The following is a 14,478-nucleotide window of genomic DNA, read 5'->3' on the forward strand; positions in this document are numbered from 1 at the left end:
TCAGCCTCTCTGCCCTGTTGTTGGCTCTCCAGAGAAATTGGTTGGCCACTTTTTGAGACAGGAAGCTGGACTAGATGGACCCTCACTGGTCTGACCCAGCAGGGCTCTTCTGAGGTTCTTCTCAGGGGAAGGCCTCGGCCTCTCTGCCCTGTTGTTGGCCCTCCAGAGGAACTGGCTGGCTACTGTGTGAGAAAGGAGGCTGGACTAGATGGACCCTCATTGGGCTGACCCAGCATGGCTGTTCTGATGATTTTCTCAAGGGAAGGTGCCCAAAACTGTTACTGGCCCTACAGAGGAACTGACTGGCCCTTGTGTGAGATAGGAGGCTAGACTGGATGGACCCTCCCTTGTCTGACCCAGCAGGGCTCTTCTGAGGTTCTTCTCAGGGGAAGGCCTTGGCCTCTGCCCTGTTCTTGTTCCTCCAGAGGAACTGGTTGGTCACTGTGTGAGACAGGAAGCTGGACTAGATGGACCCGCCCTGGTCTGACCCAGCAGGGCTCTTCTGATGCTCTTCTCAGGGGAAGGCCTCAGCCTCTCTGCCCTGCTTTTGGCCCTTCAGAGGAACTGGCTGGCCACTGTGTGAGACAGGAGGCTGGACTAGATGGACCCTCCCTGGTCTGACCCAGCAGGGCTCTTCTGATGCTCTTCTCAGGGGAAGGCCTCAGCCTCTCTGCCCTGCTGTTGGCCCTTCAGAGGAACTGGCTGGCCACTGTGTGAGACAGGAGGCTGGATTGGATGGACCCTCCCTGGCCTGACCCAGCAGGGCTCTGAGACCTTCTGCCCGTGATGCTGGTGTTCTGCCACCGAGCTGTGGTACTTCTCCCAAACTCCACACTCTTTTACCTGCAGCCGTGGGGGCATTCCAGCCAGGGGCAGGTGCCCCACCAAGGTACCGGCTCTTCCTATTATCCTTCCGGGTGGGCCCTGAAAGATTGGAACATCCACAGTCAGTTGTGCAGGTGAAGCTGGCCCCAATCCCCTTAGAACCCGCCCAGCAAGCAGCAGCCCTTGCAGAGATCAAGAATCTGCTCTACTTTCAGCTCTTGGGAGACCATCCCATGCCAAGGAGCTCTTCGTCTTCTGCAACCCTGATAGCATCAACAAACAAGGCGTGGCACAGCGATGGGTTACGGCTTCAGTTCTGGTCACCGCACCTCAAAAAGGATATTAGAGCAGTGGGAAAAGTGCAGAAAAGGGCAACTGGAAGGCTTCAAGGGTTGGAACCCTTTCCCTATGAAGAAAGGTTGAAACGCTTGGGGCTCTTTAGCTTGGAGAAACATCGACTGCGGGGTGACATGATAGAGGTTTACAAGATAATGCATGGGATGGAGAAGGTAGAGAAAGAAGTCCTTTTCTCCCTTTCTCACAATACAAGAACTCGTGGGCACTCAATGAAATTGCTGAGCAGTCAGGTTAAAATGGATAAAAGGAAGTCCTTCTTCACCCAAAGGGTGATTAACATGTGGAATTCACTGCAACAGGAGCTGGCGGCGGCCACAAGCATAGACAGCTTCAAGAGGGGATTGGATCAACATATGGAGCAGAGGGCCATCAGCGGCTCTTAGCCACAGTGTATTGTTGGAACTCTCTGTCAGGGGAAGTGATGCTCTGTATTCTTGGTGCTTGGGGGGCACAGTGGGAGGGCTTCTACTGTCCTGGCCCCACTGATGGACCTCCTGATGGCACCTGGTTTCTTTGACGACTGTGTGACCCAGAGTGTTGGACGGATGGGCCATTGGCCTGATCCAACATGGCTTCTCTTATGTTCTTACGTGACACAGAGTGTTGGACGGATGGGCCATTGGCCTGATCCAACATGGCTTCTCTTATGTTCTTACGTGACACAGAGTGTTGGACTGGAGGGGCCATTGGCCTGATCCAACATGGCTTCTCTTATGTTCTTATGTGACACAGAGTGTTGGACTGGAGGGGCCATTGCCCTGATCCAACATGGCTTCTCTTATGTCCTTATGAAACACAGAGTGTTCCACTGGAAGGGCCATTGGCCTGATCCAACATGGCTTCTCTTATGTTCTTATGTGACACAGAGTGTTGGACTGGAGGGGCCATTGGCCTGATCCAACATGGCTTCTCTTATGTTCTTATGTGACACAGAGTGTTGGACTGGAAGAGCCATTGGCCTGATCCAACATGGCTTCTCTTATGTGACACAGAGTGTTGGACTGGAAGGGCCATTGGCCTGATCCAACATGGCTTCTCTTATGTTCTTATGTGACACAGAGTGTTGGACTGGAGGCGCCATTGCCCTGATCCAACATGGCTTCTCTTATGTCCCTATGATAAACAGAGTGTTCCACTGGAAGGGCCACTGGCCTGATCCAACATGGCTTCTCTTATGTTCTTATGTGACACAGAGTGTTGGACTGGAGGGGCCATTGGCCTGATCCAACATGGCTTCTCTTATGTTCTTATGTGACACAGAGTGTTGGACTGGAAGGGCCATTGGCCTGATCCAACATGGCTTCTCTTATGTTCTTATGTGACACAGAGTGTTGGACTGGAGGGGCCATTGCCCTGATCCAACATGGCTTCTCTTATGTCCTTATGATACACAAAGTGTTGCACTGGAACAGCCATTGGCCTGATCCAACATGGCTTCTCTTATGTGACACAGAGTGTTGGACTGGAGGGGCTATTGGCCTGATCCAACATGGCTTCTCTTATGTTCTTATGTGACACAGAGTGTTGGACTGGAGGGGCCATTGGCCTGATCCAACATGGCTTCTCTTATATTTTTATGTGACACAGAGTGTTGGACTGGAGGGGCCATTGGCCTGATCCAATATGCCTTCTCTTATGTTCTTATGAGACACAGAGTGTTGGACTGGAAGGGCCATTGGCCTGATCCAACATGGCTTCTCTTATGTTCTTATGTGACACAGAGTGTTGGACTGGAAGGGCCAATGGCCTGATCCAACATGCCTTCTCTTATGTTCTTAGGTGACACAGAGTGTTGGACTGGAAGGGCCATTGGCCTGATCCAACATGGCTTCTCTTATGTTCTCATGTGACACAGAGTGTTGGACTGGATGGGCCACTGGCCTGATCCAACATGCCTTCTCTTATGTTCTTATGTGACACAGAGTGTTGGACTGGAGGGGCCACTGGCCTGATCCAACATGGCTTCTCTTATGTTCTTCTGTGACACAGAGTGTTGGACTGGAGGGGCCATTGGCCTGATCCAACATGGCTTCTCTTATGTTCTTATGTGACACAGAGTGTTGGACTGGAAGGGCCAATGGCCTGATCCAACATGCCTTCTCTTATGTTCTTATGTGACACAGAGTGTTGGACTGGAAGGGCCATTGGCCTGATCCAACATGGCTTCTCTTATGTTCTTATGTGACACAGAGTGTTGGACTGGAGGGGCCATTGGCCTGATCCAACATGGCTTCTCTTATGTTCTTATGTGACACAGAGTGTTGGACTGGAGGGGCCATTGGCCTGATGCAACATGGCTTCTCTTATGTTCTTATGTGACACAGAGTTTTGGACTGGAGGGGCCATTGGCCCGATCCAACATGGCTTCTCTTATGTTCTTATGTGACACAGAGTGTTGGACTGGAGGGGCCACTGGCCTGATCCAACATGGCTTCTCTTCTGTTCTTATGTCTTGGATGCGATCCAGACCTCTGTTGTTTGCAGGGGAGGGAAACAACCTCAACGAGTCTCCCCGCCCCGACATCATGTGGCAAACTATTCCTGAACCTCATAGCGATCAGACTAGACACGAACCGAACCTTTTTTCTCTTTCCTGGGCTGGAACAGAACCTGACCCTTGGGCAGCACCCCGTTTAACCCAATCCAGAACAGGGCCCATGAAGCCCCGTTTCCAGGTGTTAGAAAGGCTCAGCCACATGACCAATCACTCCTAACACACTGAGGCCAGCGCAGGGAGTTTTGACTCTCGAGAACTCATATCCCGAAAATGGTCCCTAACCTCCTATGGGACTGCAGTGGTCCAACATGGGACTGCTCTGTGAAATGAACTTTAGTCTGCAACTCTAATCATACGGGAGAGTTTTTACTCCTGACTTTATCTTCTCCCCCAATAACAGACACCCTGTGAGGTGGGTAGGAGAGAGCCAGTGTCACCTGCTGGAATGGCCTTGGGTCATCCCTAGCTCTGGCAGGAGTTGTCCTTGAAAGGGTGGCTTCTGTCAGAGCTCTCTCAGCCTCACCTACCTCACAGGGTGTCTGTTGTGGGGGGAGAAGTTATAGGAGATTGTGAGCCGCTCTGAGTCTCTGATTCAGAGAAGGGCAGGGTATAAATCTGCAGTCATCTTCTTCTTATCTGGGAGAACCGGGTTTGATTCCCAACTCTTCCACTTGCAGCTGCTGGAATGGCCTTGGGTCAGCCAGAGCTCTCCTATCTGGGAGAACCGGGTTTGATTCCCCCACTCCTCCAATTGCAGCTGCTGGAATGGCCTTGGGTCAGCCAGAGCTCTCTTATCTAGGAGAACCGGGTTTGATTCCCCACTCTTCCACTTGCACCTTCTGGGATGGCCTTGGGTCAGCCAGAGCTCTCTTATCTGGGAGAACCGGGTTTGATTCCCCACTCCTCCACTTGCACCAGCTGGAAGGGCCTTGGGTCAGCCAGAGCTCTCTTATCTGGGAGAACCGGGTTTGATTCCCCACTCCTCCACTTGCACCAGCTGGAAGGGCCTTGGGTCAGCCAGAGCTCTCCTATCTGGGAGAACCGGGTTTGATTCCCCACTCCTCCACTTGCACCAGCTGGAAGGGCCTTGGGTCAGCCAGAGCTCTCCTATCTGGGAGAACCGGGTTTGATTCCCCCACTCCTCCAATTGCAGCTGCTGGAATGGCCTTGGGTCAGCCAGAGCTCTCTTATCTAGGAGAACCGGGTTTGATTCCCCACTCTTCCACTTGCACCTTCTGGGATGGACTTGGGTCAGCCAGAGCTCTCTTATCTGGGAGAACCGGGTTTGATTCCCCACTCCTCCACTTGCACCAGCTGGAAGGGCCTTGGATCAACCATAGCTATCACAGATGTTGTCCTTAAAAGGACAGCTGCTGTGAGAGCTCTCTCAGCCCCACCCATCTCACAGGGTGTCTGTTGTGGGGGGAGGAATATATAGGCGATTGTGAGCCGCTCTGAGTCTCTGATTCAGCGAGGAGGGTGGGGTACAGGGCTATTAACACAGCGCCTACTGTAAGCTCTAGAAGGATGGGCAACATCAGGGGTGGGTGGCCTAATATGCAAAGGCGTTCCTGCTACAAAAGCTGCACTTTCAAGGACAACTCTTGTGAGAACTGTGGCTGACCCAAGGCCATTCCAGCAGCTGCAACTGGAGAAGTAGGGAATCAAACCCGGTTCTCCCAGATAAGAGAGCTCTGGCTGACCCAAGGCCATTCCAGCAGCTGCGAGTGGAGGAGCGGGGAATCAAACCCGGTTCTCCCAGATAAGAGAGCTATGGCTGACCCAAGGCCATTCCAGCAGCTGCAAGTGGGGGAGTGGGGAATCAAACCCAGTTCTCCCAGATAAGAGAGCTATGGCTGACCCAAGGCCATTCCAGCAGCTGCAAGTGGAGGAGTGGGGAATCAAACCCGGTTCTCCCAGATAAGAGAGCTCTGGCTGACCCAAGGCCATTCCAGGAGGTGCAACTGGAGGAGTGGGGAATCAAACCCGGTTCTCCCAGATAAGAGAGCTCTGGCTGACCCAAGGCCATTCCAGCAGGTGCAAGTGGAGGAGTGGGGAATCAAACCCGGTTCTCCCAGGTAAGAGAGCTCTGGCTGACCCAAGTCTATTCCAGCAGGTGCAAGTGGAAGAGTGGGGAATCAAACCGGTTCTCCCAGATAAGAGAGCTGTGGCTGACCCAAGGCCATTCCAGCAGGTGCAAGGGGAGGAGTGGGGGAATCAAACCTGGTTTTCCAGATAAGAGTCTGCGCACTTCACCGCTACACTGAACTGGCTTTTAAATGGCATTTTAGCACTTCTGAACGTATTAAATATATGCTATTTTGTACCTTTGCACTATGTGCCTAGTTACATTTTCTTTTCTTTTGCTCCAACCGTTTTGGTTCCCCCCCCCCATCCCCCTCCGCAACCACCACCCCCCGTCCCCCTTTCCTCCCTCCTCAAGCCAAAGAGGCGCACTCACGGGCGTTCCGTGGCAAGCCGGGCCCGATGCTGACGACCAGCACTTTGCCGTTGTTGCGGAGCAGCGCTAAGTCCCCCTGGCAGATCTGGAACTGGATCTGCCGGGAGCCGGCAGCCCCCCAAGGGCCCCATCCGTCCTTCTTCACCTTGAACTCCAGCCTAGGAGTGGAGAGGGAGAGAAAGAGCGAAGAGCAGGTCAGAAGCCAAGATCCTGGCCGGGCCCCCCCCACCCTGCTCCTGCAGCAACATCCCTTCTTTGCCCCTGGTGTGGCCGGCTCCCGCCTGGGCTCCTGCAGCCATCCTGTGACTGGCCAAGTTTTCTTCCAACCACGTCGCCCTTCTAGGGTTGCCAAGTCGCCACCGGCTGCCGATGGGGGACTATTTTCGGGTGGTGCAGTGACATCACCAAGAACTGGCCGAGACTGACCAAGAGAGATATCTTGGGGTTGTGGTAGATAACTCACTGAAAATGTCAAGACAGTGTGCGATTGCAATAAAAAAGGCCAACGCCATGCTGGGAATTATTAGGAAGGGAACTGAAAACAAATCAGCCAGTATCATAATGCCCCTGTATAAATCGATGGTGCGGTCTCATTTGGAGTACTGTGTGCAGTTCTGGTTGCCGCACCTCAAAAAGGATATTATAGCATTGGAGAAAGTCCAGAAAAGGGCAACTAGAATGATTACAGGGTTGGAACGCTTTCCCTGTGAAGAAAGGTTAAAACGCTTGGGGCTCTTTAGCTTGGAGAAACGTCGAGTACGGGGTGACATGATAGAGGTTTACGAGATTATGCATGGGATGGAGAAGGTAGAGAAAGAAGTCCTTTTCTCCCTTTCTCACAATACAAGAACTCGTGGGCATTCAATGAAACTGCTGAGCAGTCGGGTTAGAACGGATAAAAGGAGGTACTTCTTCACCCAAAGGGTGATTAACATGTGGAATTCACTGCCACAGGAGGTGGTGGCGGCTACAGGCATAGCCAGCTTCAAGAGGGGGTTAGATAAAAATATGGAGCAGAGGTCCATCAGTGGCTATTAGCCACAGTGTGTGTGTGTGTGTGTATATATTATTGGCCACTGTGTGATACAGAGTGTTGGACTGGATGGACCGTTGGCCTGATCCAACATGGCTTCTCTTATGTTCTTAAGTGAAGTATTGCGCTAGGCACATCGTGTGGGGCCACTCTAGGAATTTTTTGGGGGGAGAACTCTATAATTTTTCATGGGGCCAGTCTAGCAATTAGGAGAGGAACCCTATGGTACCCTAGAGTCTCCCCCCCCCGAACTCCTAGAGCATTCCTGTTTGACGTGACTGGTGTGATAAGTCACTTCCTGGTGATGTCATTGCACTGTGTGCCGCCACGCGTAATGGGGCTCTTTGGGGCGGGGATCCCCCCGGCGGCCTGCTCCGTGCCACCAGGTTGGGGGTCTCGAAAGTGGGGGAAACTCCACCCCCCAGTGGGAGCTTGGGAAGCCTATGCCCTTCCCAGCTGACCACATTGCACCTGGCTCTTGGATACTTGGATGCTGGCCTTGAATTCAGCAGGAGTGCACAGAGGTCCATCAGTGGCTATTAGCCACAGTGTGTGTGTGTGTGTGTGTGTGTGTATATATATATATATATATATATATATATATATATATATATATATATATTTGGCCGCTGTGTGACACAGAATGTTGGACTGGATGGCCCATTGGCCTGATCTAACATGGCTTCTCTTATGTTCTTAAGCATAGCCAGCTTCAAGAGGGGGTTAGATAAACATATGGAGCAGAGGTCCATCAGTGGCTATTAGCCACAGTGTGTGTGTGTGTGTATATATATATATATATGTGTGTGTGTCTGTGTTTTTGGCCACTGTGTGACACAGAGTGTTGGACTGGAGGGGCCACTGGCCGGATTCAACATGGCTTCTCTTATGTGACAGTGTTGGACTGGAAGGGCCATTGGCCTGATCCAACATGGCTTCTCTTATGTTCTTATGTGACACAGAGTGTTGGACTGGATGGGCCATTGGCCTGATCCAACATGGCTTCTCTTATGTTCTTATGTGACACAGAGTGTTGGACTGGATGGGCCACTTGCCTGATCCAACATGGCTTCTCTTATGTTCTTATGTGACACAGAGTGTTGGACTGGATGGGCCATTGACCTGATTCAACATGGCTTCTCTTATGTTCTTATGTGACACAGAGTGTTGGACTGGAAGGGCCATTGGCCTGATCCAACATGGTTTCTCTTATGTGACACAGAGTGTTGGACTGGATGGGCCATTGGCCTGATCCAACATGGCTTCTCTTCTGTTCTTATGTGACACAGAGTGTTGGACTGGATGGGCCATTGGCCTGATCCAACATGGCTTCTCTTATGTTCTTATGTGACACAGAGTGTTGGACTGGATGGGCCACTGGTTTGATTCAACATGGCTTCTCTTATGTTCTTATGTGACAGAGTGTTGGACTGGAAGGGCCATTGGCCTGATCCAACATGGTTTCTCTTATGTTCTTATGTGACACAGAGTGTTGGACTGGATGGGCCATTGACCTGATTCAACATGGCTTCTCTTATGTACTTATGTGACACAGAGTGTTGGACTGGATGGGCCATTGACCTGATTCAACATGGCTTCTCTTATGTGACACATAGTGTTGGACTGGATGGGCCATTGGCCTGATTCAATATGGCTTCTCTTATGTTCTTATGTGACAGAGTGTTGGACTGGAAGGGCCGTTGGCCTGATCCAACATGGTTTCTCTTATGTGACACAGAGTGTTGGACTGCCATTGGTCTGATTCAACATGGCTTCTCTTATGTTCTTATGTGACAGAGTGTTGGACTGGAAGGGCCATTGGCCTGATCCAACATGGTTTCTCTTATGTTCTTATGTGACACAGAGTTTTGGACTGGATGGGCCATTGGCCTGATCCAACATGGCTTCTCTTCTGTTCTTATGTGACACAGAGTGTTGGACTGGATGGGCCATTGGCCTGATCCAACAGGGCTTCTCTTATGTTCTTATGTGACACGGAGTGTTGGACCGGAAGAGCCATTGGCCTGATCCAACATGGCTCCTCTTCGTTTCTTATGTGACACAGAGTGTTGGACTGGATGGGCCATTGGCCTGATCCAACATGGCTTCTCTTATGTTCTTATGTGACGCAGAGTGTTGGACTGGATGGGCCATTGGCCTGATCCAACATGGCTTCTCTTATGTTCTTACTTACTGGTTACTGAACCTGACAGTCAGCGGCTTCTGGGCACGTTCTTCATAGCGCTTGCACAGCAAGCTCAGCAGCTCCGTCTTGAACGTGGACTCCAGGACGCTGTCGTATTGGGGTTCGTGGATGATGATGAAGTCATCCTGCAGGGTGCTGGGGAAAAGCAAAGGGCAAAAGTCTGCATCCAAGGGAGCAATAATGTAAGAAGAAGATGATACAGGATTTATATCCTGTCCTTCGCTCTGAATCTCAGAGCGGTTGACAATCTCCTTTGCCTTCCTCCCCCACAACAGACACCCTGTGAGGTGGGTGGGACTGAGAGAGCTCTGACAGAAGCTGCCCTTTCAAGGACAGCTCTGCCAGAGCTATGGCTGACCCAAGGCTCTTCCAGCAGCTGCAAGTGGAGGAGTGGGGAATCAAACCTGGTTCTCCCAGATGAGAACAAGAAGACAACTGCAGATTTATACCCCTGTTCAATCCTCACCTCAAGGAGACCGACTGAATCCTCTCCAACTCAATCTGCCTCTTCAGGACCTCCTTGATCGCCCCTTTCTCCGGCCCTTGCTTCACCTTCTCCCGGCCAATCAGGTAGAGGAGTTTGGGGGTGAGAATCAAGTCCCGTTTCACCGTCTGGAGGGGAAGCGGCAGAGAAGGAAGTCAGGAAACACGGCGGGCTACGAAGGAGAGGTGAGGCGGGCCCTCAGTGGACTGTGCAAAATCTTATTTCACACGTGTTGAATAATCTGCTTTCGATGCACGCTGCAGCTAGATTTTACTGGGTGCAAGGGCAAAATCCACTTTTGAACGATCTCTAAAGTGCACTAGAATGGGATTCAAAGCGCATGATTCCGCGTGAGCAAAAGCCATCTAAGGCAGGGGTGTCGAACTCATTTGCTATGAGGGCCGGATCTGACATAAATGAGACCTTGAGGGGCCAGACCGGGTCGGGTTGGGCTGAGGCGTGCCACGTCGGGCCATGTGTGTACCTATTGAAGATTACGTAGCAGAGAGATAATTTTTTTAAAGAACACAAACGCAAACGTATTTTTAAAACACTTAAAACGTTAGCACTCATTGGTTTTAAAGGTGTTTTCTCTGTATCTCTCCCATGGGATCGAGGGAACTGGGCAAAGGAAGCTCTGGCTCGTTCCTTCCTCCCCCAGGGGACCTAGAGGGGGAGGAGCCTCAGCCGATAGAAGGGAGAGAGGCTTGGCTCAGTAACTGCTGTGCAATTGAGAGAGCCTGGCAAAGCAAGCTACCCCTCCCCCCTTCCTCCCCAAGGGAGGAGCCTCAGCCAATGGAGAAAAGGGAGGTTTTGCTCTGTAGCTCCTGTGCAGTCAAGCAAGCTGTGATGCAGAAGTCAGCAAGATATAGGGAGAAGGAAGCAGATGACAGCCAGTTGCTCGGGGGCCTGAGAGGAGCCCTCCGGGGGCCTGATTCAGCCTCCGAACTGCATGTTTGACACCCCTGATCTAAGGCAAGAGTGTCAAACTCATTTGTTATGAGGGATGGTTCTGACATAAACGAGACCTTGTTGGGCCGGGCTGGGATATGTCAGAGTGGGCCATGTGTGTACCTATTTAAGATCAGGTAGCAGAGATAGAAACGTTTTAAAGCACACGGACAAACACGACTAAACATTTTTTTAAAATAAACAAAACATGCTTAAAATATTAGCCCTGGTTGGTCTTAAAGGGGCTTTCTTTGCATCTCTCCCATGGGATCCAGGGAACTGGGCAAAGGAAGCTCTGGCTCTTTCCCTCTCTCCCCAGGGGACCAGGAGGGGGAGGAGCCTCAACCAATGGAGAAAACAGAGGCTTTGCTCTGTAGCTCCTGTGCGATTGAGCAAGCCTGGCAAAGCAGAATGAGATGCAGAAGGAAGCAAGAGAGGGGGAGAGAAGGAAACAGAGCCAGATGCTTGGGGGCCTGATGGGAGCCCTTTGGGGGCCTGATTCGGCCCCTGGGACACATATTTGACATCCCTGATCTAAGGCGTAACTCTTCTCCATTTTAAGCGCAGGGTTTTAAAGGCAGGGGTTGATCAGCATCGATCGTTTGCCTTTGGGATTTGTTTTCGAATGGAGCAGCAGACTGTCCGTGCCTCCAATCATAGAATCCTAAAGTCGGAAGGGACCTCCAGGGTCATCTAGTCCAACCCCCTGCACAAGGCAGGAAACCCACAAATACCTCCCCCCAAATTCACAGGATCCTCATTGCTGTCAGGTGGCCATCCAGCCTCTGTTTCAAAACCTCCAAGGAAGGAGAGCCCACCACCTCCCAAGGAGGAAGCCCGTTCCACTGAGGAACCGCTCTAACAGTCATAGAATCCTAGAGTTGGAAGGGACCTCTAGGGTCATCTAGTCCAAATCCCCGAACAATGCAGGAAACTCACAAACACCTCCCCCTAAATTCACAGGATCCTCATTGCTGTCAGATGGCCATCTAGCCTGTTTAAAAACCTCCAAGGAAGGAGAGCCCACCACCTCCCAAGGAGGAAGCCTGTTCCACTGAGGAACCGCTCGAATGGACAGGAAGTTCTTCCTAATGTTGAGCTGGAAACTCTTTTGATTTAATTTCAACCCATGGTTCTGATCCTACCTTCCGCAGCCACAGAAAACAATTCCACCCCATCCTCTCTAGGACAGCTCTTCAAGTACCTAATTGCAGAACTTTACTTTTATCCCCTTTAAAGCTCAGTTTATTTATTTTAACCCAGTTTCCCAAAGGTTGACAACAGGAAGGTGAGTGCGTTAGGCCTGATCTAACAGAGAAACCCTTAAGCACTTTGACTTCTGATTTCCAGGGAGGTCAGCCCAGCCTCGGGGGTCTAAGTGACAGAACTCATAGAATCACAGAGCTGGAAGGGACCTCCAGGGTCATCTAGTCCAACCCCCTGCACAATGCAGAGAACTCACAAATACCAACCCCAAATTCACAGGATCTTCATCACTGTCAGACGGCCATCTAGCCTCTGCTTAAAAACCTCCAAGGAAGGAGAGCCCACCACCTCCCAAGGAGGAAGCCTGTTCCTCTGAGGAACTGCTCTTAACAGTCATAGAATCATAGAATTGGAAGAGACCTCCAGGGTCATCTAGTCCAACCTCCTGCACAATGCAGGAAACTCACAAATCCCTCCCCCTAAATTCACAGGATCTTTATTGCTGTCGGATGGCCATCTAGCCTCTGTTTAAAAACCTCCAAGGAAGGAGAGCCCACCACCTCCCAAGGAGGAAGATTGTTCCACTGAGGAACCACTCTTAACAGTCATAGAATCCTAGAGTCGGAAGGGATCTCTAGGGTCATCTAGTCCAACCCCCTGCACAAGGCAGGAAACTCACAAACACCTCCCCCTAAATTCACAGGATCTTCATTGCTGTCGGATGGCCATCTAGCTTCTGTTTAAAAACCTCCAAGGAAGGACAGCCCACGGACTTCCGGGGAGGAAAATGGCGAGCTGAGTTGTCTCTCGTAACGGGAGCAAGCTGAAGGTCTTGTTCGGGGTAGTGGAGGGCAAACCAAAGCCCACTGCCTACCTTTCTCAGTGAGAGAAAGGTCCAAGACTTGCACTAAAAACTTTAGAAGAGATTTACCTTGGCTGAAAAGGAGCTTTGGAGAAGGGTCCTTTGAGGCTTTGAGGAGTCTCAGAAGTTTGCAAAATTATCGTCTGCAAGATCTCTCAGAGCCATTGATTTGGCATAAGCTCGTCACGATCCTAACCTTCTGGGACATTTTTAAACAACTAAAGTCTTGGAAGACCAGTGGAACTTGGATAAACAGAGGAAAAAAGGTACAGAAACTCTTCTTTCACTCCGGAGCTATTTATAGACTAAAGAGACGTTTTAAAGGTGGAAATAAGGGGAAAATATAAAACTTGCAAGTAGAAGAAGGGAAGGGTGAAGTTTGGACTATTTTGACATAAAAGACAGTGTTAAAAACTGCTAAAAATTGAAGAGAAATCATTGTTGTGTCTACTTACGATTTGTGGAATGTAAACAACCATACTGCGCAGGAATATACTGGAACAGTCCTCTAACTCTACTGAGCAAGACAGGAAGTGCGTCAAGCAATCTATAAGGTTGAAGGTGACAGAGACAGGAAGCAGTAAAGGAAAAAGCCTACTCTACATCATAGAGAAACATCGGCAGCCATTGCTGGGAGGTCCAATTTAAAACATCGTTTTAAAAAGATTTGGGACTTTAAAAAGTAACAGAAACGACAGGGAAAAGGGTAAGAAGATAAGAACTATTGACTACATTATTGGTGGGCTCCTGGGGTGATTTTAAAAGGGGAAAAAAAATCTTTAAAAGGAGAAAAAATCGCGGCCGCCATTTTGGATTTTTTAAAGACTTTTTTGTTAAATATCTTTGCTTTGGGGGCTCAGAAACCAGCGAAATTGGGCTTGCTGGAAAGGGCAAGCCCTGCTCTATTGAACCTGACTGTCAGATTTTAAATTGGTGAGGTCAAAAATTTCGTCATTTTTTTAAAGGGGAAAAATTCTTCAAAAATTTATATCTGGGCCTGGGAAGCTCAGAAGAAAACAGAACAAAGTTTAATTGAGAGAGAAAATTTAGACCTTCTGAACTTGGTAGTCAAACTTGCAAATTGTGCGACGGAAATTTTTGGTATTTTAATTGCATCCCCCTTGCTCTTTGCTTAAATGTCAGAGCCCAGGCAGCCCCGAACAAGAGCCCTTTCATTAGAAAAAATGCAAGACCAAATGGAGGCTATGGAAGCCAGGATTATGAAAGGAGTTAAGAAAATGATGGAAGAGTTGAAGGAAGAACTTACTACAGTGATTAAAAAAGAAGTGGATGACCTCAAAAACCAAATTGGGAAAATAGACAAGAAAGTACAGGAGGTGGAGGAGAAAGTTAAAATACATGATACCACCTTGCTGAAAGTACAAGAAAAAGTGACGATTCACGACTGCAAATTAATGGAAAATCAGCTACGTTTGAGAGGAGTACCTGAGGAAGAGAATGATGATTTGAAAGGATATATAACAAACATAATCGCAGAATTCTTAGAAGAAGACCCTGATAAGACTAAAAGCATGTATGATCACATGTATAGAGTCAACTCGTTATATGCCAAAAAAAATAACTTACCAAGAGATG

General features: G+C 49.8%; 1 protein-coding gene across 1 annotated transcript in view; it reads right to left on the minus strand.

Moving 5' to 3' along the window:
• LOC132590956 (unconventional myosin-Ie-like) overlaps positions 1-14,478 on the minus strand; it is a gene marked incomplete at its 5' end in the record, with an annotated part of 88,498 nt that overhangs the window by 41,927 nt on the left and 32,093 nt on the right. The window contains 4 exon segments of the mRNA XM_060263866.1: positions 844-924; positions 6,141-6,298; positions 9,368-9,514; positions 9,846-9,991. Of these exon segments, the coding sequence (XP_060119849.1) occupies positions 844-924; positions 6,141-6,298; positions 9,368-9,514; positions 9,846-9,991 (532 nt within the window).

Source organism: Heteronotia binoei, unplaced genomic scaffold, assembly GCF_032191835.1.
Source record: "Heteronotia binoei isolate CCM8104 ecotype False Entrance Well unplaced genomic scaffold, APGP_CSIRO_Hbin_v1 ptg001280l, whole genome shotgun sequence".
In the NCBI taxonomy this organism is placed as follows: Eukaryota; Metazoa; Chordata; class Lepidosauria; order Squamata; family Gekkonidae; genus Heteronotia; species Heteronotia binoei.